Source organism: Leptidea sinapis, chromosome 6, assembly GCF_905404315.1.
Source record: "Leptidea sinapis chromosome 6, ilLepSina1.1, whole genome shotgun sequence".
Lineage (NCBI taxonomy): Eukaryota > Metazoa > Arthropoda > Insecta > Lepidoptera > Pieridae > Leptidea > Leptidea sinapis.
The window spans coordinates 7,214,610-7,241,333 of NC_066270.1; the positions used below are offsets into that span (position 1 = coordinate 7,214,610).

At 39.4% G+C, this 26,724-nt stretch overlaps 1 protein-coding gene across 4 annotated transcripts; it reads left to right on the forward strand.

Moving 5' to 3' along the window:
* The first annotated feature begins 43 nt into the window (after nt 1-43).
* LOC126964961 (vacuolar protein sorting-associated protein 8 homolog) lies at nt 44-24,862 on the forward strand. Of its 4 annotated transcripts, none has more exons than XM_050808319.1 (10): nt 44-366; nt 1,338-1,520; nt 7,574-8,386; nt 10,150-10,481; nt 11,080-11,203; nt 13,417-13,570; nt 16,534-16,745; nt 19,320-19,490; nt 20,420-21,361; nt 24,361-24,539. In XM_050808319.1, the coding sequence occupies exons 1-10, from the start codon at nt 241-243 to the stop codon at nt 24,388-24,390; spliced, it is 3,087 nt and encodes a 1,028-aa protein (XP_050664276.1). In that variant the 5' UTR covers nt 44-240; the 3' UTR covers nt 24,391-24,539. The 4 variants fall into 4 exon arrangements, with proteins under 4 accessions (XP_050664276.1, XP_050664277.1, XP_050664278.1 ...); XM_050808320.1 differs by having other exon boundaries at nt 20,420-20,918; nt 24,371-24,539; XM_050808321.1 differs by having other exon boundaries at nt 20,420-20,918; nt 24,361-24,504.
* Nucleotides 24,863-26,724: the final 1,862 nt, after the last annotated feature.

Sequence of the window (26,724 nt, forward strand, 5' to 3'; positions counted from 1 at the left end):
GTTTTTGTTTAAAAATTTCATCAATCTAATAAAATCAATTTCAATTAGGTATCAATATAGTAGTAGTTTACTGATTGGTGTGATCGCTAGCTAGTAAAATAAACATAAAACAATCAGTAGTCAAAACGTCAAAACAATCATAGTAAATATGTTTCGCGAAAATTTTACAGTTACTTGATGTTTACAATTTGTAAATTATCCAATAACTTTGAAAAAACTGAATTCATAAGTCAAAATTAAATGATGAAATCAGGAGAGCCCGGAGGACAATCTGAAATGCATTTGTCTAAAACCCCATCTATCCAATCATTATTAGATTCTGATATAGAGTCTGTTTCAAGTTATCAGTATGGAGAGTTTGAAGAGGTAAATAAAACATAATATAAATCTTAATTCCAAGTCTTACTGTTACTTGTTAGTCGAAGTCAAATAAACTTTATTCAAATAGGCACTTCTAAATCGTCACTACAAATATTTCTTATAAATTACTGAATTTACCATATGTTCGTAAAAAGTTGAGCTCGTGAGAAGAACATAATATAAGAAACTCCACAGCCACTCTTTTCAATCAAATAGAGTATTTTACAATGGCTGTAACATACATAACAAATTAGTTTGTAAGGTGCTGCATCTAATATATGAGTTGTGTTTAAATAATATAAATTATTTTATGAAAAGTAATAAAGAATTTAATACATAAATATAAATAATCATATATTGGGTGCATCAACTTTTAGAGCATGAACTCTTGTTTGTGTAAAGTTTGCAAACATGATGGTTGTGATTACTGCCACAATTAGTAATTGCATCCAACAAATACAATGATTCTCTAACTATAACAGTTCGACCTGGCACCACAAGCAGCACCCTTTCACAAGTTGACACATGGACCAGCCATAGTTCCCTTAGAACATATTTGAGGGAGGGAGATGTAAGAATATCTAGACTTACTTAGCCTAGACTTTACTGTGTGTTGTTTTCTATATTGCTTAGCACATATTTGAGGGAGGGAGATGTAAGAATATCTAGACTTACTTAGCCTAGACTTTACTGTGTGTTGTTTTCTATATTGCTTAGCAAATATTTGAGGGAGGGAGATGTAAGAATATCTAGACTTACTTAGCCTAGACTTTACTGTGTGTTGTTTTCTATATTGCTTAGTACATATTTGAGGGAGGGAGATGTAAGAATATCTAGACTTAGCTACTTAGCCTAGACTTTACTGTGTGTTGTTTTCTATATTGATATGATGGAAATTATGAAATAAAGGTGTTTAACAGCTATGATCGCGGACCATGAACATTTATAATATTACTTTAACTTTATTGCTATTATAGTTGGATGAAGTGGAGTATGCACTCCCAGCTAGTGATGCTCCATCTCTGGAAGAGATTCTGAACTGTAAGCAGCTAGATATATCTGAGGATGGTATTGAGAATAAACATAATGAACCAGCCACATGCTCAGGCCTTCATATTGAAGTTCTACAAGCAGTTTCCCAACAAGTTGCTCAAGCGGAGGTAATAATAACACTTTCCATTCCAAAAACCATATAATATTATATAGATTGTCATATCTTTGTGATGTCATATTTTTTAGTATATCTTATCTAAATAATGTGATTTTCATACTGAAGACATCATTAGAGCTGCTTAGAGGTGATGGCTAAGTATAATGAATATTTTCTTATTTGTAAAATATTTCCCTTGTTCTGAAATATTTTTCATCCAGAGTATATAATATTTATTTTTTCAAATTTGATTACTTAAGTAATTATAATTTTCAATGTCAGTTAAAGTACTACCACAACTTTGGAAACAAAAGATACTTAGGTGCTCTTAAAAAAATTCCTATAAATACACATAAATAATTTTTCTATTTCCCACATCTACACTGCTTCTGATTGGTCCATCTTGTGGTGGGCCCAACAACACTACATCTTCCGGTACATGAGGGCCATTTGAGGACCTGACTGCCCCAGCGGCCTTGTCCGTTAAACTATGTGCCCTGCCCACTTCCACTTCAGTTTCGCAATAATTTTGGCTATGTTGGTGCTCCTACGGATCTCCTCATTTCTGATTCGATCTCGTAAGGAAACTCCCAGCGTAGCCCTCTCCATTGCCCGCTGCGCGACAGTGAGCTTCCTCATTAGCCCATAGTTAGCAACCACATCTGTGTTTCGTATGTCATCAGTGGCAGCACACATTGATTAAAAACCTTCGTCTTCAGCCACATCTGTGTTTCTTATGTCATCAGTGGCAGCACACATTGATTAAAAACCTTCGTCTTCAGACACTGATATTTTGGACGAGAAGATTTTATGGAGCTTACCTAACGCTGCCAATCCGAGTTGGATTCGACGAGTGACCTCTTTCTCAAAATTGGACCTGCCCAACGGGATTATTTGTCCAAGGTAGACATACTTGTCAACAATTTCGAGATTACAGTTCCCAACTGTTACGTAGGCGACATGGGCATTAGACATGATATTCGTCTTGTCCAGGTTCATTTTGAGACCTACTCCTTGAGAATATTTTATGAGGCCATCGAGCATATGGCTTAAGTCTTCCGTGGTCTCTGCCATGATTACAATATCGTCTGCAAATCGAAGGTGAGTAATGTATTCGCCGTTGATATTGATGCACGGATTGAACGGGCTGGCCGTTCCAATCCAGAAGCTTAAAGATATCTCCCAATGCAGCGGTGAAGAGCTTCGAAGCGGCTTTGCAATTGGTGCAGGCCGGAGCGTAGACTTCACCAGTCGAGACCGCTCCAGTTTTGGATTGATATTCAATGTGCCTCTTACTATGCGGCGATCTCTCCCAGTTTTCACTGTGATTATCACAGAGACATCATTATATGTCTTTTGGTCGACATGATGAAATCAATCTCATTTTTGGTGGCACCGTCGGGGCAGGTCCAAGTGGTTGCGTACGCAAATGGTTGCGTTGTTCTGGCTTCATGAAGAAGGAGTTCATCATATGAAAGAGATCCAGCCAGCATCTGGCCTCGGGCGTTCCGATTTCCATAACCAAATTGCCCCACTCTCAAGTCATCGCCGCTACGTTTGCCCAGTTTTGCGTTTTTTGATGTCTCTCATGACAACGTTGAAGTGGGTCTTCGGAGTGTGAATGGCTGTTGATATGTCCTCATAAACGGCCTCCACCTCCTCGTCTGAGTGTGTGGAAGTCGGAGCGTAACCCTGAATGACCTTCAGCGAATATCGTTGAGTAATTCTGAGTATTAGCTACGCTACCCTATTCGACACGCTCCCCACCTCAGTTACGTTGCTGACGAGAGACTTGTGCACGAGGAACCCGACACCACTCTGGGACAGTTGATGTCGGCTTGGGAAGTAGAACAGGTGTCCGGAATTTTGGATTACCGAATCCTCTCCCTTTCTTCGGACCTCCGATAACCCCACGACATCCCATCGTAGCCTGCTCAGAGCTTCATCAGTTCCTCCAACTTCTCGTCGCTCCGCAGTGTTTTGTCATTATATGCTGCCAGGCCCAATAGTATTCTTTGGTGGTAGCGTTGCCGAATCTGGGTATTCTTAGCACCCCCTTTCCCGTCGCTTATGTGGCTGCTACCGTGGCAACCACGAGCGGGGCCGCCGGGGGCTGGGGCCTTTCAGTGTCTGTTTTAATTTTTTTGGTGTGTTTTCTGCCGTAATCGCTACGCTTGGCAGGCGGGTTGGCGATCGCAGTGGATGTTGATGCTTCTCGGAAGGATGCTGCTGCCCATCCTCCGTTATTTGAATCCCTTAGTCGCCTCTTACGACACCCACGGGAGGAGATGGGGTGGTGCTATCCTGGTGCGACACCACATGCACGTGGCCAACAATACTAGTGTATAAGTGGCGGCACGTAAGTCTAGCGCTGAATGAAATGTAGAGGGGAGAGCTGCGCATGGGTACTGTCGCGCACACTTTACAAATATAACCTTAACTAGCTTCTGCCCGCGACTTCCACGTGGAACTCGTTTATATCGTAGCTATTTACAACGATAATACCACTCGCTTGACAGACTCTAGCAGGCAGGTTTATTAATAAGGTTTATTCGCTATTTTCGCTATGGTGGTAGAATTGTGCTGAAGTTTACCAACAAAGTGATATTACAAATTACAATCTATATTGTAAATACTTGATATTATTGTTGTTTAAACAACAATATTGTTATACACTACAATAGTGGTTCTGCCTTGAGGTGCTATTATGACCAAACTGCTCGGCGAACTTACTGCCCGTGTGAGAAGCAGTCCCCCCCTTAGGTCAATCCCTGCCGTTTTTAACGACTGACCCTGTGAGTTATTAATGGTCATTGCAAAACAGACCTTAAGGAGGAACTGCAACCTTTTAAATTCAAATGGTTAGTCAGATGGTATTAGAGGTATGCGTGGTATATACATGGATTCACCTCTAGCGCAACCAGTGAAAATGGCCTCTACCACATTGTTATGTAACGCTTTTATACGCAACCTGGTCCCGTTGTACAACTTGGGAGGGTTCAGATTACGCAGTAACATTACTGGAGCACCCACTTTAAGGACAAGTTTATGAGTTGGTAGTCCAGGCGGGTTGAGTGCATTCAAGAATTCCACAGGATACTGAACAGCATCATTTGTATTTACTACAGAGTCCACAGAGTTGTATTGAAGTTCTGCGCCTTCGAACGCCTTCAAAAAAGTGTCATTAATGACACACGCTTGGTCGTTCTTAGGACTCAGAATAGCTCGTTCACACAACCACTCCATGGGTTTATTGGGCAGGCTTTGGACATCTGGGTAAATTCGGGCTATTAGGTCTTGAACGGTGTGCACAACTGACGCAAGTTCTGGTAGAATTACAATTTTGCCCTCAGTTATCGGATATTCTCCATTCCCTATTTTAAGCAAAATATCGGAGAATTCCCCGACGCACACGTCGCCCTTAAGATGCACTCGCATGTTTCTTGTAATATTTAGTTTTTTAATTAAGGGCCAAATATTTGACGCCTTAATGCATGCTTTGACTTCGTCAGTTCGAGTTCCCCTCGGTACTACGGGCAGAGTCTGACGAAAGTCGCTAATAAAACCGTGACCCCTCCCATCGTGAAGTTGTTCTCTGTGTCTTTTAACGCTTCAAAGGCCCACTTGTGCGACATAGTGCTTTCGTCCCAAACTATAATTTTGCAATCGCGCAACACTTGTGCTGCGTTGCTTTGTTTTGGGATATTGCACAATGGAGTTTCAGTATGATTAAGATTTAATAAGTCTGTAAGTAAAGAAAGTAATTCAAGAGGCAGCCTGAAAGCCGTGTGAGCATTTTTGCCTCCCTCCAGTAGTGTGGCAGCCATTCCCGACGACCCGACAGCCAAAGCGATGCCCCGGTTATTTCTTACTTTTGCTAATATTAAATTTATAAGAAAAGTTATTCCAGTGCCACCAGGAGCATCTAAGAAAAAAATGTCCCCAATCTCTCTTTCAATGCTGGCTAGAATTTGTTGATAAACATTTGCCTGTTCGTCTGTCAATAATTCCTCGTGATGCGATACTACCTCTCCCAGAGCGCAAGGGTCATAATTTGTCTCTCGTTATTCGCGATTATCCAGGTTTACTGCGGATCTTTTTGGTTTAGGTAAACCGAATTGATCCAAATGTTTTCCAGCTTGTGCTAAAACTACATCTTCGATCAATATCAAGCATCTGTTAAACACCTCATTCATGAATAACTCCGCACCATTTTGCAATTCTCTTTCAAGTTGCCGTTTAATGTCGTCCGAAAAACTGTCCCTATATTTTTCCCAAAGTCTTAAGGGATCAGTAAGTTGACAAAAACCTATCATTATTGTGAACAGTTCGCGCAGCTTGAAAGGAGAATCGCACAATGCAGCTTTTTTTAAAGTTGTGTCCCAATGTTTATCGTCCTCTAGCAGTCCAAGGGTGTTACACACTAATTGAAATGTTGGATGGAGGATACCGTTGACAGTTTTTAAATATTCGCAGGATGTCGGCCCTCTAACCTCATGTAGTAATAAGCGTAGGTGGTAGCACTCGGTGTTATTTGGATGTAACGTATAGACCCTACCGAGAAAAACGGCAAAAAAACACGTTTGTTTTATGGAAGCCACCTTAAATATTTATTTTATTCTGTTTTTAGTATTTATTGTTATAGCGGCAAAAGGATCTGTGAAAATTTAAACATTCTAACTATCACGGTTCATGAGCCTGGTGACGGACAGTCAGATAGACAGACAGACAGACAGATAGGCAGACGGACGGACAGCGGAGTCTTAGTAATACTGTCCCGTTTTTGCCCTTTGGGTACGGAACCCTAAAAAAAATTGAGGTGGGCACTCCATACCATACATGTAACCATATGTCAAAAAAATCTATTAAACCCCCTATTTTTATAGCTCAAAAAAAGAGTTTCCCCGAGAGAAATATTGTAGCGCCATACAAACCTCCACACCCCCCATTTCATCCCCTTAGGGGATGATTTACGGGATAAAAACTATCCTATGTCCTTCCCAGGGTCTCAAACTATCTCTATACCAAATTTCAACTAAATCGGTTCATACAAACTTTACACCCCTTTTTAACCCCTTTAGGGGTGAATTTTTTCAAAACGCTGAATGTTATTTTCTTGTAGTAAGGAGTCCATACGCAAAGTTTCAAGTCTCTTACTTATAATTTTACTCCATCCCCATACAAACTTTGCACCCCATTTTAACCCCTTTAGGGGTGATTTTTTTCAAAATGCTGAAATTCATTTTCTTGTATTGTAATTAAGAATTCATACGCAAAGTTTCAAGTCACTTACTTAAAATTTTACTCCATCCCCATACAAACTTCCAACCCCCATTTCACCCCTTTAAGGGTGGAATTTTCAAAATTTCCATCTTAGTGGATACTTGCGTTATGTATACTACCTGTTGTGAAAATATCAGATTTCTAGGTTCAACGGTTTGGGCTGGGGGTGATTTAAGTGAGTGAGTCAGTCAGTCAGGACATTTTAGTATATATATTTAGATTAATTAATAGTAAAATAATATTAATAGCATTATTTTAATGTAATGACTAATTTAGTGCAAAAAGCGAAAAGTGGAGGATAGCTGCGTATGGGTAGGTACTGTTGCGAACACAAATATTATATGTATTTTGACAAAATATTTAATGTTACAGTGTTAAGTACTTCTATACAAAGTTAATTACGTGCCAGAGTTTCAAAAAAATTCTCAACAATAGAATATGTGTGTGTGTGTGTGTGCGTGAGTGTATGTGCGAGTTTATTGTGTATTTAACAGACCAACTCAAACATAACAATAAACAAAAAAAAATGTAAATAACCATACAATTCAGAACGTGACTGTACACTTGAAGTGCCGTATCGGTATAGGGGATGGAATACGACGGGCGAAGTAACACCCCCTGGATACCTTACGTTTGACATATGCGCAATAATCTAAAAAATAAAATTTCAGCGCTATACTTACGTGCCGCAACATATACCCTGCATTAGTGTTGCGTATCTAGTGTTGCTGTAGTTATTCTTAATTAAATTATGAATCATTTTTTTTTTTTCAATTTAAGGAACGTTCATCAGCTGGACCTGCAACAACTCTTAGTGTTGGCACTAATGGAAGACTCACTGTAGGAACAGCTCATGGTCATATACTGTCATTTCACGACCAGACTCTAAGATGGGTGTCGGATAAGTATACAGACCTAGGAGCTATAGCCAGTTTAGCATATAACCAAGATGGCAGTAGGCTTTTGGCAGGCTTCGCCCGAGGCCCTGTTTACCAGTATGAAAGTAAACATGGTGATGTTTTGCGTAAAATAACATTTAGTGGAGATATTTGGGGTACTTTGAAGGTTACATGGGCGGGTACCGGTGGTATCCTATTGGATACAGGCGGATCTGTGTGGCTGATGAGATTTACAAGACCCTTGGGTGTACGTTCTACAAAAGTATCATGTATATTCTCTGGTTCAAGAGGAGAAGTTCTTGCTTTGGCAGCAAAGGATGCTCGCATCTTGGCATTGGCGACACATACCCGTATAATTGTTGTTTGCGGCGGTCAGGCTGCAGGAGTGAAGCTAATGGGCCCAACTCACATGATGCCTGTTCTTGAGTGGTTTGACTCTAAAAGCGATATATTAGTTTATGCTCGGGGACATTTTTTGATATGGCTTAAGTTATCTTTTACTGGAACAACAATAAGCCTGCAACCTCTAAAGCGTGTTGAGTTGAAGACAGTGCCAATGTTTTTGGGATGGCTCTCACCTCTGAGTGCGATAATATTTGACTCTACTGAGAGCATTAGTATTATGGATGATCAATTTGATGAGCCATTGGATCTCTCCCATATACAGCCAGTATATGCATCTGCATTTTATAAGGTTAGTCTACCTAGCCATAATATGGCTGTGTGTTATTTAATTGGGTATGGCAATTGCATTATCTTTTGTTAATTATTTATCTTCATAATAATTATTGTATAATCTAGTTTGTTAAGGTCTAATTTAGTGATGTTAAAATAATGCGTAATTAATAATTTTCGTTTTTGTTCAAGTCATGGTGTGTTTTGAAATTATGTAGAATTTAATACAGCGTGGCGCTAAAATGGCGGCATCTAACCCGCGAGTACTCGCACCTCATTTTCGAACACAAACAGTCACACGTGGGTGGAAAAGACCCGTAAGTTTATTGAATTCATATTAAAACCATTGTTTTATTATGAATTCATATGGTTTTAATATGAATTCAATCGAATAAGTAGTTTTTTTTATGACATTATACATTAAAGTGATCAAAACAACGTCTTATTAAGTCTTTATTTTTATTTATGTAAAAAAAACTATCAAAATTACTTGCAAGCTGAGGTGCATTTAATCATTTCTTTGGCACTAATGAATAAAAATAACAGTAATCATCAATATTCTAAGAACAAATCATGCAAAATCAGTCTTAATCATTAATTCGAAATAAACTAAAAAACAATAAACTTGGACTTTTTCAATGTCATATGAGATCACAGATGCAGTCTTTTTTCTTAGGCCACAATGATTACTTATCTACTTGGTTTGATAGTTCTTATACGTTTTACTAAAATAGATAGTATGTTTACGACATAAAGTCTTTCTGCAATATTGGCAAGATGTTAAAATTTTCTTATCCTTCTTTGACGGACACATATTGCATCTTTTACAAAGCCACGAGCTGAACCTTCTTCTAGTAGTTTCTGTACAACTATTTTCTCCGCCACTCAGATTGTTTCACACATTCGAACACGGAACTAAGTAATAGAACCTCTTGTTGTATCTGCGATTTTACTAAATAAAGTGTGAATGTTTCAAAAAATTCAAAAATATATCGTAGGACAGTAAATTTATCCAGTTGACTCTACAAACAGCTGATAAAAGAAATTTTGTTCAACTTATCCTACTTAAATCTATAAGTGCGGGTCCTCAAATGAAAATTCCCGATTTTCGATAGTATTTTACTATGGAACCCTCCATTTGTACAGTTGTACCCACAACCAAGGAGAATCATCTATGTACATATGATACAGTGTCCATCAAAAAGCGAAAAATTAGGGTGCCGCTACAGTAGAATCAGCCAAATATAAAATCACTCTAGGTGCGCGTATTTAAATTTCAAATCGCAAGGCGCGCAATAAAACGTGAAACCTGGTTCGGCTCATTGTCGCTATAAAAATATCACAAGCAGTGCCAATGGCACTCGGTAGCGCATAATAAGTCTTTCGAGTTCAAATCCGCCCGACGAAGCCTGCCTGTAATGCGATCGCAAACAGTTTTTGTCAAGGCAGTAAGGGAGTAATCTGTTTGATTAGAAATATAAGTATTTGTGGATGGTACAATGTTTTCCAAAAAACTTAAACCTACAATAAAAGCTTGAAAAAATTTGTTTGCTAAATATAGTATAGTTTGTTTGTTTGTTTGAAAATTTATAAATTTCAATTATGCTCTGTAATTTTTAGATATTTTTTTTTTCATAATTACGGTTAAGTATTTCTAGCCGTGTATTTAACAACGCCATTTTAGCGCCACGCTGAATATTTTTTGTTGCAGAAACTATTTCAGTGATAGACAAATTTTTATAAGGCGCCTGTTAAATAAAAAACTATTGTAATATATTTTAGGGTCACTGGACAGAGGGAAGGGTTTCACTTGCCATGAGCAGGGCAGGCGAAACAGCACTGGCAGGCGCTTGTATAGTTGATGGCATATTAACAATCCTTGGACGAAAAGGCATCGTGAGGGTCCGGCTTCGAGATGTTATAACCAGATCTAAAATGTTCATGTCTTCTGGTCATTATTTGGAAGCGTTGAAACTGCTAAGCTCGACCCGGGGAACTGAATCTGTTATGGTTGCAAGAGAATTTGTAGCTACTTTTATAGAGAAACCCCATATATTATGTAACAAGAATGTTGCTAATGAAGCTGTGAAGATTTGTATTAAGCTTGGATTAAGGTGAGTGCTTGCGCCGTTATTGTCTATTCTCTTTGGTGTAATTTTTTGTTATGGCAAACTATAGTGCAGATAGCTTCATGTAGGTAATTAAGATAATATTTAACAATGTTTATTTTAAATATAAAGTCTTTAAAAAGGCAATAGTAAAATTTATAAATCTAAATTTCGATTGGTAACATATTATAAATTTTTGTGACAATGAGATAATACAATAGGCTAAAATGAGTTTCGGAACGCACCGAATCGCATTAGGTATTTATTTTTTTAACGCGGAGTAATTCTCGGATTAATGGTCCCGTGGGGTTCGAAATTTAAATCACTTTGCCTCACGCAGTTTTCACGTAGCAATAGCGCCCTTTTCGTGCTCGAGAGGTGAAAATATAATTTGCTATTATTTATTAACTTGTTAGCTTATAATTTAACTTTATATAATTCATATCAGCCTTAGGTTTGCTCTAACAGTTGCCATGTTCCTCTATCTCTTTCTTTACCGGGCGGCACTTTCGGCCGAAATGAGAAAGATATGTTTAATTGTGTTAGATCAGTTCCGAGGATTGCAGCATAACGGTTCTGTAGTATGTTTCCGTTCTAATTTCAGTGACGAACTGTGGTCTCAGCTGTGGGAGAATTGTTCTCAGCAGACAGCACTGGTCGAGGCACTGGGGGACGCGGCCGTGCGAGGGGATTTCGTAGATGACCCGCCAACGCCGGATTATACCCAAGTACGTGGTTATCATCATTATATCAGCGAATAGTCGTCCGTCGTTGATAATAATAATAAACTTTATTAGCAACATAATAACACTGCAGGCCATATTAGGTAGAAATTTATATCATTAAAAAAGGAACCTTTAACAAAATAAGTAATTTCAACATAATGTGTAAACAATAACAGAGAATAATTATTAATACAGACCTAGTAGAATTTAAAAAGAAATATGAAAACAATAATACCAGTGTGCTCATAGGCGTTTTCTTAGACCTTTCCAAGGCCTTTGATAATGTGTCCCACCCTATCCTCCTTCGGAAACTCGAGCTGCTTGATATCAGGGGTGTCACCTTGGACTGGTTCTCGAGCTACTTTGTAAATAGTCAACATTGTATAAAAATTGAAGGTTTCTCTAGCTCAACATCTATTGTAAAATTCGGTGTACCCCAAGGAAGCGCTCTTGGACCTCTACTCTTCCTAATTTATGTAAATGACATGCTAGACTTATTTAGAGATAGCGATGACGTTGACATAATTGGCTATGCCGATGATACAGCTCTAATCTTACAAGCCTCAACATGGCAAAATGTGTTCTGCAATGCTGAAAACAAAATCCTCAAAATATCTAACTGGCTAAAGCATAATTTACTATCCTTAAACATTTCCAAGACCAACTATGTATGCTTCCATAAATCCCAGCCATCATCCCCTCCACCAAATCTTTCCTTAAAAATTCACACCTGCCCTGATGACATAATTCCATGTTCTTGTGTTACTCTGAATAGGCTTAATGTTGTTCGGAATCTAGGTGTATACCTAGACCAAAGACTAACTTTTTCTGAACAAATACAATCTATTTCGTCAAGAATTCGTAAAACAATTCATTTTATGAAACTTCTACGGAATGGTTCTAGTAAGGAAACATTACTTCTAGTTTACACCGCACTTTGCCAATCTCTACTCCTCTATTGCATTGCCTCTTGGGGTAATGCTGCTAAAACGTCTCTTATAAAAGCAGAGCGGGCACAACGATCTGTTTTAAAGGTAATGTTTCGTAAACGCTTCCGTTTTCCTACTTACTCGCTATACAAAGAGGCTAAGGTTCTTACGGTCAGGCAATTATATATTCAAAAAGCCATAACTTCCTACCATAAAACATTCCAGACAAATTTTTTATCCCAAAATAATACTAGACGAATTAAAATCCCTCATTATCTTGTAAAAACCAGTTTTGCTCAACGTTTTCCTGCATTTGCCTTTCCTTATTTATTTAGTCAAGTAAATAAGCTCCAAAATATTAGCAATTTGTCTAAATATGAATTTAAAAAGGCAACGAAGGATATACTGCATTCCCTAGACTACGACTCTACCGAAAACTTTCTTAAAATAACCCACTAAGATTTTTCAAAACGCACACTCACACAAACACATCACACACGCACACTCACACATACTCTGTCAGATCACTACTCAAATCATAAATAAGTATTTTGTACGTGCTTAAACACATAGATAATGGTTACTTATAACATATTATATTAATTTTAGAAAGGAGTACTTTACTTCTATCAAATATTTTCAGAATTCATTTAAAAATTTAATTTGAAGCTCACTCATGAACCGGTTTTGTTACTTAGTTGTATTTGTATGTTCACTTGTTTTCCGCGATACAGGCTTGCCTAGTGCGGAAAGCGCTGCTAATTTTGTATTTTTTATGTATCCATTTTTGTCAATAAATATATTTTCTTTCTTTTTTTCCCATTTGAGCGGATTTGTTTTTGCGGGAATCTCTAATAATATAACCAGTGTGTGTTGTCAGTGATGACTTAGGGTACGCAGACGTGGTCGCTTACTTTGGGCCTTATGAGAAACCTCATGGTCACTCAGAAGGCAATAGAGAGGGCTATGCTCGGAGTTTCCCTGCGAGATCGAATCAGAAATGAGGAGATCCGTAGGAGAACCAAAGTCACCGACATAGACCAAATGATTGCGAAACTGAAGTGGCAGTGGGCAGGGCACATAGTTCGACGGACAGATGGCCGTTGGGGCAGTAAAGTCCTCAAATGGCGACCACTTACCGGAAGACGCAGTGTTGGTAGCCCCCACAAGATGGACCGACGTTTTGGTCAAGATCGCCGGGGTACTTTGTATGAGAGCAGCGCTATGCCTAGTTTGGGGCAAGATAATTTGTGTTAGAGTGTGTCAATATTATTATTATTATTTCAGGCTTTAATTGAGAGATTGGCGGACGTGGAACCAGACTTGGTGGAGCGAGTGTTGGCCTCGCTTCCGTTGACGTCCATCAATGTCCACCGAGCCAGCATATTTACGAGGCAGAGGAAACTGTGGCGCGGCGTGGGGGCCTTAGTAGCCGCTTTGGGTAACACATCACAATTAAACTTACTACCCGGTTACATTACGTGGGTAACATTGAAAATGTTCAGAACTGGCCCGTTAGAAACATTGCCAATGAAAATTTTTTTTGAATTTCAATTTTAGAGCTCATTGGTAACCTAATGTAGTAGGTATATTGCATTCATTTGTCATTAGTTTAAGGGAATTGGCGGCAAATCTAAAACTCTTGTTACACGTGAAAATGAACCTAACGCGAGAAAATTTTCGGTCAACAACAAAGCTATGATAGGCAGCGATTAGCATTTCTTAATGAAGCCCCATCTCGTGCCACTATTTACAATTGGTTTAACGAGTTTAAGCCTGGACGTAGCAATCTCAATGATGATCCGCGTGAGGGACGATTACATCAGTGCTGTGCGACGTATGATAGAGGAAGATAAGAGAGTGACCTATCAGCAGATACATATAGGCAAGCCTAGGCATTCGTATGAGACAAGTGCAAAAAATATTACACGAAAATTTTAAGCGTCAGGAAGCTTTGTAACAGATGTATTCCCCATACTTTAACCGACGATTAAAACACCTTTGGCATGGACTGGTGTCGCCAAATGTTAGATAAGTTCAACGGCGGTGACTCAAATGCTGTTTTTGACATCGTAACAGGTGATGAAAGCTGGATATATTGCTACGGACCCGAAACCAAAAGCTAATCAGCTCAGTGGGTGTCTCTTTTCGTGGATCGGCCAACTAAGGTAAAGAAAGGAAGAAATCAAGGAAAAAAGATGATTGCCTCATTCTTTGGTCGGAAAAGTCATTTCGCGACAGTTGTGCTAAAAGATGGAAGGACAGTTACTGCGGTCTGGTATGTCAATCGCTGTTTGCCTGTTGTCTTGGAACAAATTCGACAGCAGCGCCCTTGAAGCAGGATCCTTCTTCTCCACGACAATGCTTCAGCGCACTCCGCAAAACGGACTGTTGAATATTTGACTATAGCAGGTGTCGAGATAATGAGTCATCCGCCATACAGTCCTGACCTGGCGTCCCGCGACTTTTATTTATTCCCAAGAACTAAAGTTAAAATTCGAGGTATTCGCTTTACGAGCCTTGAAGATGCGATACGAAAATGCCATAGAAGAGACCCCTGAGGAAGAATGGGCCCACTGCTTTTCTCAGTGGTTCCATTGAATGTGACGACGTGTAGGAAGTAGTATTGGCAACTTTCTACATTAAGCCGTTTTTCATTTTCTAAAAATTTTCAGTGTTACCTAGGTATCTCTGGACTTGACGTCGATGACGTTACATCGACACTTTAGTACCGTGTGCAAAACAAGCATCACTAGGATATTATTATTAATAAATAAACAACGATTTATTTTTTAGTATTATAGAAGAATCTGGGTTATATATAAGATATTCGATAGATACTATTGAATACAATACTGTTGTATTGTATTAATAGAAGTTTGGTTAAAGAATACTTTATTTATTTAGTTTCTTAACGAGGTAGGCACTGCTTAATTGCCTATGTGATAGCACGCCCCTGTTATAAACTAAATCTGCGAGCAGGCAATGTAATAAGAAATAGAGAAAAAAAGTGTGTGTGTGCTTATGTATGCACGCAAGAAGTGATACTTCTTTGGCCTAACAAAGCAAAAATCCTTAAAATTATTTATTCCTCGTGCTATTCTACGTTTGTAGAAAGAACAATATTGTAAAAATCTTGTTACGATGGCTTTAACAGTTGATTATTAAATAATGAATACGGCTGTATGGGCTTGAACCCATTGCCTATCCTACTAATGGACGAAGATACCAAAAAAAAAACGAATGTCGCAAACGTCAGAAAATTTTAGGAACCAACTTCCCCCTGTTACCTGTCACCAATTTTTTTTTAATGTAAACCCTTAAGGTTATGTTAGCGCAGTTACTCATTCCAGAATAGATACGCCTGTTGTTTGCAGTCAACTGTCGGTTTACTTACCTATTGAACCAGAGCATGGTATGAGAAATAGATGGAAGGGAAACAAAGTCTGCCTTTGGGCTGGAATGCAAAATTAGTTTAAGTTTGAAAAAAAAATATTGAGGTAGGCGTTATTTGCGGAAATCCATAAGTATCCAAATGATTTGAGTTTTCTTTAGTGTTAATTCCGCCAATATTTGTCGAGAATCAAAGTCTTAGAGGTCCCGGGTTCGAATCCCGGTAGGTGCAATAATTTATATGATGAACACACGGACGAGTAAAAAAAGAAGGACTCCGCGCCGTGATAATAGCAGTGAAGCACCGTTATGTTAGTGTGTGTGTGGTTACGGGGGATACTAGTTACAAATAGTTATATAGTATCGTTTTTACACTTTTTCACAACGCATGACTACATTTTTAAAATATATTATTGAGACGCAAACTGATCTGTCACACACGATGACAATTGTCATAATGGTCGCCTGTCGGCCTGTAGTAGTAAGTGTGTGCGTGGGGCTATGTATTTCCACGTTAATCGGTCTGTTTTGGTGCTACACTGTTATGTAAGGTGACACGGAGTCCTTATTCTTTACTAGTCAGCGGATGAATATGGATGTTTGTTTCCGAGTCATGGATGTTTTTTTTTAATGAAAATCAGGGACGAGATTAGCAGGACGTTCAGCTGAAGGACATTGAGACGCCCTGCCCATTACAATGCAGTGCCGCTTCAGGATTATTGAAAAACCAGAAAATTCTGAGAGGCACTACAACTGTGCTCCTTCCATTTAGACATAAGATGTCAAGTTTCATTTTCCCAGTAATTTCACTAGCTACGGCGCCCTCCAGACTGAAACACAGTAATGTTTACACATTACTGCTACACGGCAGAAATAGGCGCCGTTGTGGTAGCCATAATCTAGCCGGTATCCTGTGCAAAGGAGCCTCTCACTGGTATAGCAATTAGCAATATTGTATTAATGTAAACCCTTAAGGTTAGGTTAGCGTAGTGACGGGTGTGTGTTGGACAGACGGGTGCAGCGGCGCCATGCGCGAGCTGACGGGGTACGTGGACGCGGCGTGCGGAGTGCGGCGCGGGGAGTCGTGCGCATGCGCCGGCGCCGCGCTCGTGTTGTGCGCCGCGGACGCGTTGGCCGGCCGCTCGCCAGTCGCTCGGCCGCTGCCTGCGCATGCGCTCCCCTCTGCCCGCCACGACGCGTTACAAGCGCTCTTGCACGAAAACGTAACATTATTTTTATTTATTTACTAGTTGACCCGACAGACGTTGTTCTGTATAATATAATAAATAAAATAATGTTTTTATATGTATTTGTCAATAATATATCATAACATCAAGAATTACTTTGTAAAATATGCACCCTATTGTCGTAATGAAATTGTTTCACAGCAGAACTGCCAAACCGTGCGTCAATAAATTCTCTCATAGGAATTATGTATGGACACATCAAAGGAAAAACAAATTTGTTGTTTTTATTTAATTCACCTTTTAAACCTTCTCTGGGCTTCCACAAATAATTCAAGACCTAAATTTGCCAAATCGGTCCAACCGTTCTCGAGTTTTAGCGAGACTAACGAACAGCAATTAATTTTTTTATATATATAGACTAGCTGACCCAGCAAACGTTGTATTGCCATATAAAGTAATAAAAAAAATCCTTAATTAAAATTTTTAGGGTATAAAAATAGATGACGACCAATTCTCAGAACTACCAAATATATCGTAGATACATAAAATTTATCGTATCACAATAATCATTGTATTCGATTGCCATATTGCAACTCTATTGCGTGTCTGTGGATGGATTGGAATAATATTAAAATCGCGATACAAAAGTAAGCGTTGATCGTAGATGGGTGAAAATGTAAAGTTGTATGTATTTTCAATGCTGAATCATAATTAAAGAAATTAAAAAAAAAATGTCAAATAAATAAAATTTTGGAGTAAACTACCCTTAATATTTAGGGGGATTAAAAATTTATGTTGTTCGGTTCTCGGACCTACCCAATATGCACACAAAATTTCATGATAATCGGTCAAGCCGTTTTGGAAGACTTTAACTGCAAACACCGCGACACGAGAATTTTATGTATATTATACAGATATGACAGTAAGGGACGAGACGAGCGGGACGTACAGCTGATAGTAATTGATACACCCTGCCCATTACAATCTTCAACCTATTCAAATCAAATCTAAATTCCTTTATTTATTCAGCTGAAAAAATTACACGTGTGATTATTAAAGTTTAAATTAGATTATCACTTTACCATTTGCCACCGCTTCGGAAAAAGTTGAAATTTGATGGCAAGAAGTGGCAAGAAATTTAAATTAAAAGAAAAAAAAATATTACTATAAACAAAACCACAAGAGTTATTGAGTAGCTATAGTGGATGCATCAATCACACACCGTGACAAATAAAGGTATCATTTGATCATTATATTAAGCCCCTAAGATTGAACGCTACAGTTAAAGTAACATTTCATATTGAATGTTGAAAAAACCTTTAGTGCTCGGACCTATTTATTCTAACACTAAACTAAGGCTATCAACTCGGTCCCATAGCAGATAGCTTCAGCCATTGGCGATGCGGCGAGTCAAACGAAAGAGGTGGGGCCGAGAAACGCGAAAATTTGAATTATTGCTTTACACCATAGGTTCTCAGTTTCTACTGCCCCCAGAGAAAATTAGGGGGCATTGAGATGGCGCAGATGGGGCGTGGGTAGATTAAAAAATATAGTCTAAGAAGGCAAAAAAATACACGAAAATACTCTAGAAAAAAACATATTTTCAAAGTGGGTGGTGAGCAAAATAAGGTTGAGAAACTATGCTTTACACTCACTTAGTCACCAAACAACTCGTTTCCGAATCAGATTTGCTAATTTTGCGCTCATGTCAATTGCGAGATTTGTGAGTCGGTGGGAGTGATGTTTTAGCCCATACCTAGTTCGCAGGGAAAACGAAGAGCGTTTTGCACTGGTCTGGACTTGCCATCATGCAATACTGAACCAACGTAGGTGAAACATAGCTCAATGATTGCGAGTGAAGTGGCAGTGGGCAGGGCACATAGTTCGACGGACAGATTGCTGGTGTGTCAGTAAGTCTTCGAATGGCAAAGACTTACTGACACACCACCGTCCACGTACCGGAAGACGCAGTGTTGGTAGGCCCCCCCATAAATGGACTTGGTCAAGACCGCCCGAACACGTTGAATAGGGGCAGCGCAGGACCCATTGATAGCCACAACCTGAGAGTTGAACAAAGCATACAAGATTTTATGACGATACGTCACTCGAACAGTTAGCTGTTGGTTAGAGCACCGGCACGGAACGCCGGAGGTCGTGGGTTCGAGTCCCGCATCGTGCATATAATTTAGTTTTTCAAATTTTATTTGTGTAATTAATAGTTTTTAAACGGCGTCAGCTATTTATCCGTAACTAGAGATACGTTATTGAAAATGGCCATAAATCAGCTCATATATAGACTTAATTTAGCAGTAATTTTATAAAGTCATACTTTAAATTATCACAGTTTATTCTCTATCTAGTAGCGATCTAATGCAGTTCATTAACTAATACGTAAATCGTACAGCTATTTTCATCCAAATGATTTGAGTTTTTTTGAGTGTTAATTCCGCCAATATTTGTCTTTAGAGACGAGTCTCGTGCCGTATTGATTAAAAACATATTGGAGGAATTAACACTAAAGAAAACTCAAATAATATGATAATTATGAATTTCCGCAAAGTAACGCCTACTTGAATAAATTATTTTATACTATTTTCGTAATGATAACAGCAAGGCAAGTCCCCGCTGCGCGTGATGGTGGAACATGATGTCAGCTCGGCCATGCGCCTGCTGGAGCAGTGCTCCCGGGAGCCGCCCTTCGCCGGCCCGCTGGGCAAGCAGAACAGGTTGCGGGTGGCTCGCGCCCTGCTGACCTTCACCACCACCTCCGGGGACCCTCAGGTACACAACACAATCAGACAAACAATACATACTAATCTTATAGCAACATAGAATACCCCATACACAGTTTTATGTTATGAAATGAAGGTACCAGCTGTGTATATATTTTGAAGGTAAGATAGGGTTTTATTGGTAACTAAGTAATCAGAAGTGGGAGCTTTCTTTGCCCACTATGCCAGTTAGCGGCGCCTTTTTCTGTCATCAAGCAGTACCAGTATTTACCAGTGGGTGGCTCCTTTGCACAGGATTCCGGCTAGATTATAGGTACCACAGCGGCGCCTATTACTGCCGTGAAGCAGTAATGTGTAAGCATTATTGTGTTTCGGTCTGAAGGGCGCCGTAGCTAGTGAAATTACTGGGCAAATGAGACTTAACATCTTACGTCTCGGGTGTATCAATTGCCATCAAACAGAATGCCTTGCTCGTCTCGTCCCTTATTGTCATAAAAAATATATATTAGCGTTTAGACGACCTGACACCTCAATATTGTGTGACCAATTTTGATTTGTCAGTGTGTGTGTAAGGTAGTAGTTTCAAACCCAAAATATTAAGGAGTTAATTCCAAGCGTGGCTGACTGTTTACGACTTGAATCAAAATCGGTTACAGTAACGATATCTTCGTTTTCCTTTTCTATCTTGCTGTGTCGAGAGTGACAATTTGGTCTGTTAGCCCTTGATTGTATTATTATGTATCGTATTAGTAGAATAGATGAGAAACAAGTCAGAAATTAAAGTTATTATTTATTTAATTCTTTATAAATTCAATCAGTTATTTTCGTATTCTACAAATGACAAGTACGCTAAAATAAGTATAAAATGAAATAACTTTGCCGCGGTACATAGCGTATTACTGTCCATCTGTCCCACTCGCCAGCTAATAGTTCGTAAACACCTAATAAATTATAACACCAGCATCTCAACTGTTTTAGGACCAAGAGAGAACCCTGGAAATCATAGAATTCCTCGGAGGGCAACTACAAAACGGGGCGTTGCCTCTCGATCAACAGCTTATTCAAAATATTCAAGATCTTGTAGCGTCTATAGAAAATGAAAAATCAGATCGCGCTTGGATTGGAATTTTAATGCGCATGCGCAATCAGAGGGACCAACTCTTCGCGGATTACAGGAACCACATCGAACGGCCACGCATTCTGTGGAAGGTAGACTCGCTGATTGATCGCCACGACGAAGCCATCAAGCAGTTCTTCGACATCGAATCACCATCGCAACAAGATATAGACGAGTTCTTCGTGTACATTCAATCGATAATTTCTAGTTCGGACATTAGGAAGCGTTTACACGACTTCCTGCCGAAGATTATTGAATTGCGACCGGGAGCCGTGGCCGCGCTACTCACAGACGAGCAGTCGAGCGGGGCCGTGGCGGACACAATGCGAGTGTTGAGAGACGAGCGAGCCCTTCAGTTCGGTAAGTGTCTTCTAGATATGGGACGGCTGAGGGGAGAGGCGGCCACCGTATACCTGCGACACCTGTGCGTGTCGGAACCGGCTGACGTCAGACACTTCTTGACCAAGCACTCCGGCTTAGTGAGACCGGAAGACGCTCTCGCGCTGGTGACAGAGCTGGGGCCGAAAGACGCCGAACCGATCTGTTTGGAAGCGACCGGAGACTACAAGGGTGCACTGGACGCTCTCTTGAACATGATCACTGAAGACGACCAGGAGCGTGTCGCCATGGAGGCGTGCGAACTTTGCGTGCGCGTGTGCGGCACCGTGCCGCGGGCCGACGGCCAGGAGATGTGGACGCGGCTCCTGCGACACCTCCCCGCCGTGCCGCCCGCGCTCGTCTTCGAAGCCTTCGCTTATTTGCCGCTTGAGGAGTTGCTTTCAAAAACTGTTAACTCGGTGCAGGTGAGCATAATATTCCATGGTGACTGTTTCTCGTTAGTTTCATCAGTACATTGTGAATTCAGCTTTATAACACCCCACTTGATATTCGCTGAACGAGTACACTCCTACAAGCTAGTCTGTGTAGTAATTGTTTCGAATTCTGGATAACATAAATACATACATACGAGTCCGGGAAACAGTGTTTATGTCCTCAAACAATGAAAACAACAGATTTTATCTGCGAGTATTTTATACCAGTGGGTCGCTTCTGAGCACGGCAATCTGCTGTGAAGGTGGCGAGCGCAATTGAGCCTTAGCGGCACTGCATTGTGATGGGCAGGGCGTACCAATTACCATCAGCTGAACGTACTGCTCGTCTCGTCCCTTATTTTCATAAAACAATGTTAAGTGTATGTTATCTTGTGTGTATGAGCCGCGGTGACTATCAGGTGATCTGTATGTAGGCTTGTATTCTCTTCTATTCTATGAAAAAGCAACTTCTTTTTGACGTTTTTCAACCACAGAACAGAAACAACAGTCAATATAGAATATATTGTAGGTTTACTAACAAAACACTCACACACACAATAAAATATGTCGTATACTTTTATTCCTGTGTTGGTCTAACAACAACGGTAAGACTTAATTTTTAACGGCATTTGACTTCCCTCCGTTGAAGCGTTGCAGAGTATTTCGGCACCAATCTACACGAGCCGCCTTTTGCTCTTCGGACAAATTGTGGGGAACCCAGCGGGAAATTACCTTTCTTACACACAGCTCGTTATGTAATATCGACTGAATTGCACTCATTCCGATTCTGATAACGGCTTGAATCTGCTTGTATGTATGTCACATGACGGTCATGTAATATAATAGTTCGAACAGCTGCGATGTTTTCAGGTGTTACAAGGGAACCCGCTGAACAGCATTGTAGCGCTGCTAAAGACGACAAATAACACTTCTATGAATGCCAAAATGCCGAGATACCTGAGATTGATTACTTCCCGCTTGCAACATTCCTACAGCTCTTTGCACTTCATTTGCCGTCAAATGACGTCGCTCCATGACGTAAAGAATATCTAACAATTTAATTTGGTCGCTAACTTTATTTAAATGGTTGGTAAAATTATAAAATCAAGACTAAAACGTAGCAATAAAATGCTCTTAAATTCAAACACATTCCCTTTCATTTAATTTTATGAAAAAAACAAAACATAATCAATTTTTTTTTACAACATTCCATTATGTCATCAATAACAAAAAAGTTTACATACCTATGCACTTTGAGTATAAAATATGGTAAATTTGTAATATCATGCATGTTGCTTAGATTTTTTTGGTGTGTGTATAACAGATCACTTTCTTAAGTGGTGTCATTAAGCCTCCCTCAAGCTATTTAATTAATTTTATTGAAACAATAATAATAATGATAAACAGAATTGGCCAGCTGATTTTCATGCGCCGATTTTTCTCAAGTTTGAGACATTCATTTCCGAATGGGTTTTTGACTTTCAATAAGCAATTTCATAATATTCTCTTTGTATAAAAATATTTGAATTTGATAGGTACATGCGCGGACACTTATTTGATTATTTTTTTTTTATTAAATTTCTAGTCCAATATAATAATTAGGTACCATTAGGTTTAAAAATTCCCGCGATGCTAAATTCTACTGACTATTCAATTTGAAAGGAGTCACCTCCCACCATTAAGCCGGTGTTTGGTGTTATCGACGTTAAAAAGATTTTTCATATTCATTTTGTTCAGAATTGTGTTATTTTTTGTTAAACATGTTATTTAAACGAATCTAACGGTTTCAGTTAAGCATATTTATATTTTCCATAAATTACCTACCCCGAATTCCTAGGCCATTAATCCCTTCTTTCGTTTTAATTATTAAAACACTTGTAAGTATGCAATATACATTTTTGATATTTTGGTGGTGAATTCTCAAACAATTGACCTTTCAAAATATACAAAAATCGATTGAGTACAGTTCGTCAAATAAAAAATAGATATCTAAAAGACTGTCCTACTGAAAACATGTTCCCCTACTGTGATTTATTTATCTCACTTGAATCTTGAATTTGTACATTGTAAACGGTGTCGAAGGGTAACAAAATATACTAAATCCGCTGTTTCTTCTGTTCTGTGGTTTCAACCATCTTGCTTACATCAAAGTATCATTACGGGAGAATTCATGGTGCTCAACGCTTTTCTGGCATGTAAATGTTAAGTATCGCAAGTGTTAACTTCGCCAAAACTTGTTAGTCAACATATAGGCTGAGATCTATAAAGCGTACTTTTATACTTTGCTCAGACTAGTTACGTAAAACTTAGCTGAGTGTGATAAAACGCAAACTCGACTTTTGCATTGAACTGTCTTAACTTAAGCTCAGCATAATTTTAGCTGCCAAATGACTATAATTGTACAATCAAATATTCGTAATTTAAATTTCTTAAAATCTAGTGTTAGTTTTACTTTTTAAGTCCAAATTTTCTTATATAATTTTGGTTATGGACCCCATTTTGGGTATAGGATTTCCACATTTCCCTATCCTTGCCCTGATCGATCCAGTTTCTCCCCACCGCCTGGACGATGTCATCTGCCCATCGCTGCTTTGGTCTAGCCAGTCCATCCTAAGCTTACACTCAGCTAAGTTTTACATAAGTAAAGTCTAGCAAAGTCTAAGTAAGCTCTAAGTCTACGAGCACCAAACTACTTCAACCAATTCGACACGTGATTCGCCTCTACACGAGGCATCCACAGGACGTCTTGGCTCTCTAGTATGAGAGTGTTTGCATTCTGCATGTAGTCTAACAAATCTTAGCGGTATTAACGCGATAACATTTGGATAATCATGGGCTTTCGCGAAATAATGCCTAATTCAATAAATTGTTTTTCTGGCATTTGAATGGGCTTTTAGCTAAAAATTACTATATTTCACTGTGTTTTTGATGACGATTAGTGAATATCAAAAGTTGATCCGAAGGAATTGTGAGTTTTTCAACATGCTCAGACTGTTGCAGGTGAGGAGGATATTGGCTGATGGAGCTAACGGGCTAGCTGCTTGGGAGTGCGCCAAGAGGATTGCTGGAGTGGAAGCACACGAGGCCCTGGCGCGTTCGCTCGTGGAGGCTCGCCGGGGAGTCGCAGTGCGGGCGCCGTGCGTGCGCTGTGGAGAGAAACTGGACTCTCGCGTCGGAATCCGAACGGCGCATTGCTCAAGAGCGTACCACGCCGACTGTGACGTATACCCGATATGTCACTGCGGGAAGCGGCTTCCAACAAATATTCTCAACTTGCCACCATCCCTCCCACATTCACGACAACTCGACAACCCCCTCGATAGCCTGCAAGTGGTCGCTCCGCCCCGGCCTGATCTTGAGGGTGTGGTGTAGAATGCCATGTTTCATGATCTCATATTGGCTGGACTCTGTATTATATAAATGTATACTTATTTATATGTATTTATGTAACTATGTACGTACTGTAATAAATTTGCCTAATTACTTATATGATTATTTTGTTTTATTTCCTGTTATAGTAATAGGTACTTTCAACTAAAACAATAAGCGCGTTGGTCGCGATGAAATTATAACGATACCATAAAATTAATAGGATAACAAACAAAAAATGAGATGTGGGCTTTTAGTATTGCCTTAAACCTTTTCGCATCCAATTCTGCTTTGCCTTACAGGCGACCACGGAATTGGCAATAAATCGAGAAATCCTATATTAGGCGAGGCTTTAAGGGAAGTGTTGTCGAAGAGCGGTGATACGACATATGGGGATATTTGAGTTGTAAATGCACAAACTTCAGTCTTCTGGGGGTGAAATTGGCAAAGGTTAATTTTTCCCCTACACGACCTTCTCAAGAGAGAACTCGACAACGAACAAAAACACAAGTTTCTTCCGGCACTGGGCGTCCATTCCCGAGAGAGTGGTCAGTGTGTACGGCATCTCCAGTACTGCATAGCAATTTATGTTGGAGGCATACAACATATCATTGATATCAAGAAATAGTATTTATTTATTATTACAAGGAAACAAGAAACACATCACAAGTACTGAACAATATAGCAAGAGATACAAAATATACCCGTCCTAACACATGTTTCACAGATATAGTGTAGAAGATAGCACACAGCCTTGGATAACTACCGTTCATGGATGTTCGAGCAATAACCGTCGACAACGACCTGTACGCCCAGTGTGGAAGCTGGACAGTCACTTGCAACTAGGTATCTGTCCGCTCGGGAGCAAAAAGCGTCACTTCTGCAGGTTCCTGAATGGGAGTGCCTCAAGGTTGTTTTCTGGGTCCTTTCTTATTTCTAGTTTATATCAATGATCTTCCATATCTAGTAGATAAAATGTCAGATATAATTATACTTTCCGATGATAAATGCCTTCTACGCTGTCTAACTGGTTTTGAGCTCTGCCACTTGAGGATAAAGAAAGAATGTTTATTTGAAACGTATAATATCTACACGCAAATATAAAAGACTTACTAATGTTTTATGAAAAAGACAAAATCTTTGATGACACTCAAAATAACACAGATGATCTAGTGATAATGATACGAGGTGACAGTCAAAGTTCTATGTTTTTTCATATCTGGGGCACAATATTGTACAAAAGGCAAAGCTGGCCTTATGAAGGGTAAAAATTGAAGTATATAGTCTAAAATGGCCATCTTAATGCCACCATGTCTTATGGCTCTGTCGTCTGATGCAGGAATTGTACCATAAAGACCGTAACTGCCAAGTTATCCTCCAAAGATCTGCATGCGCTATAACTACAGGGCCCTATGCTAAATGCACTTCTGAACCTGCCGCCAATATACTCGCATCTGCAAATGGTGGCGAAGAAGAGCATGCACCATGCGTAGAATAACGACGCGAAATGGCTCTCAATTTTGCTGCGGCGTTTTTAGCAATCCTTACTGTAAAGTCTTATACCACATGGTTGTGACGCCTTGATGCAGAAATACTGAATTACCCTCAAGAGTATCAAAATGTATAGGGTATTTTCCGTTGACCTGGAACTATGAAAATTGGCAAGTAATACCGTCTTACACAACAAGTATAGAGAAAAGTCTGAAAACTATACTGTGTAATTAAATAAAAAAATGTTGATATGCAAAGAACGGCGGTTGAAATTTTGTATTAAGTTTTTTTTTATGAAAATAAGGGACGAGACGAGCAGGAAGTTCAGCTGATGGTAATTGATACGCCCTGCCCATTACAATACAGTGCCGCTCAGGATTCTTGAAAAACCCAAAAATTCTGAGCGACACTACAACTGCGCTCGTCACCTTGAGACAAGATGTTAAGTCTCATTTGCCCAGTAATTTCACTAGCTACGGCGCCCTTCAGACCGA

Excerpts from the sequence above, each read along its gene's own strand:
- LOC126964961 (XM_050808318.1), top strand. The coding sequence starts at position 241 with ATGATGAAATCAGGAGAGCCCGGAGGACAATCTGAAATGCATTTGTCT. Across the intron at positions 367-1,337 it reads AGTATGGAGAGTTTGAAGAG|TTGGATGAAGTGGAGTATGC; the intron begins GTAAATAAAACA and ends TTGCTATTATAG. Across the intron at positions 19,491-20,419 it reads CCACCTCCGGGGACCCTCAG|GACCAAGAGAGAACCCTGGA; the intron begins GTACACAACACA and ends CAACTGTTTTAG.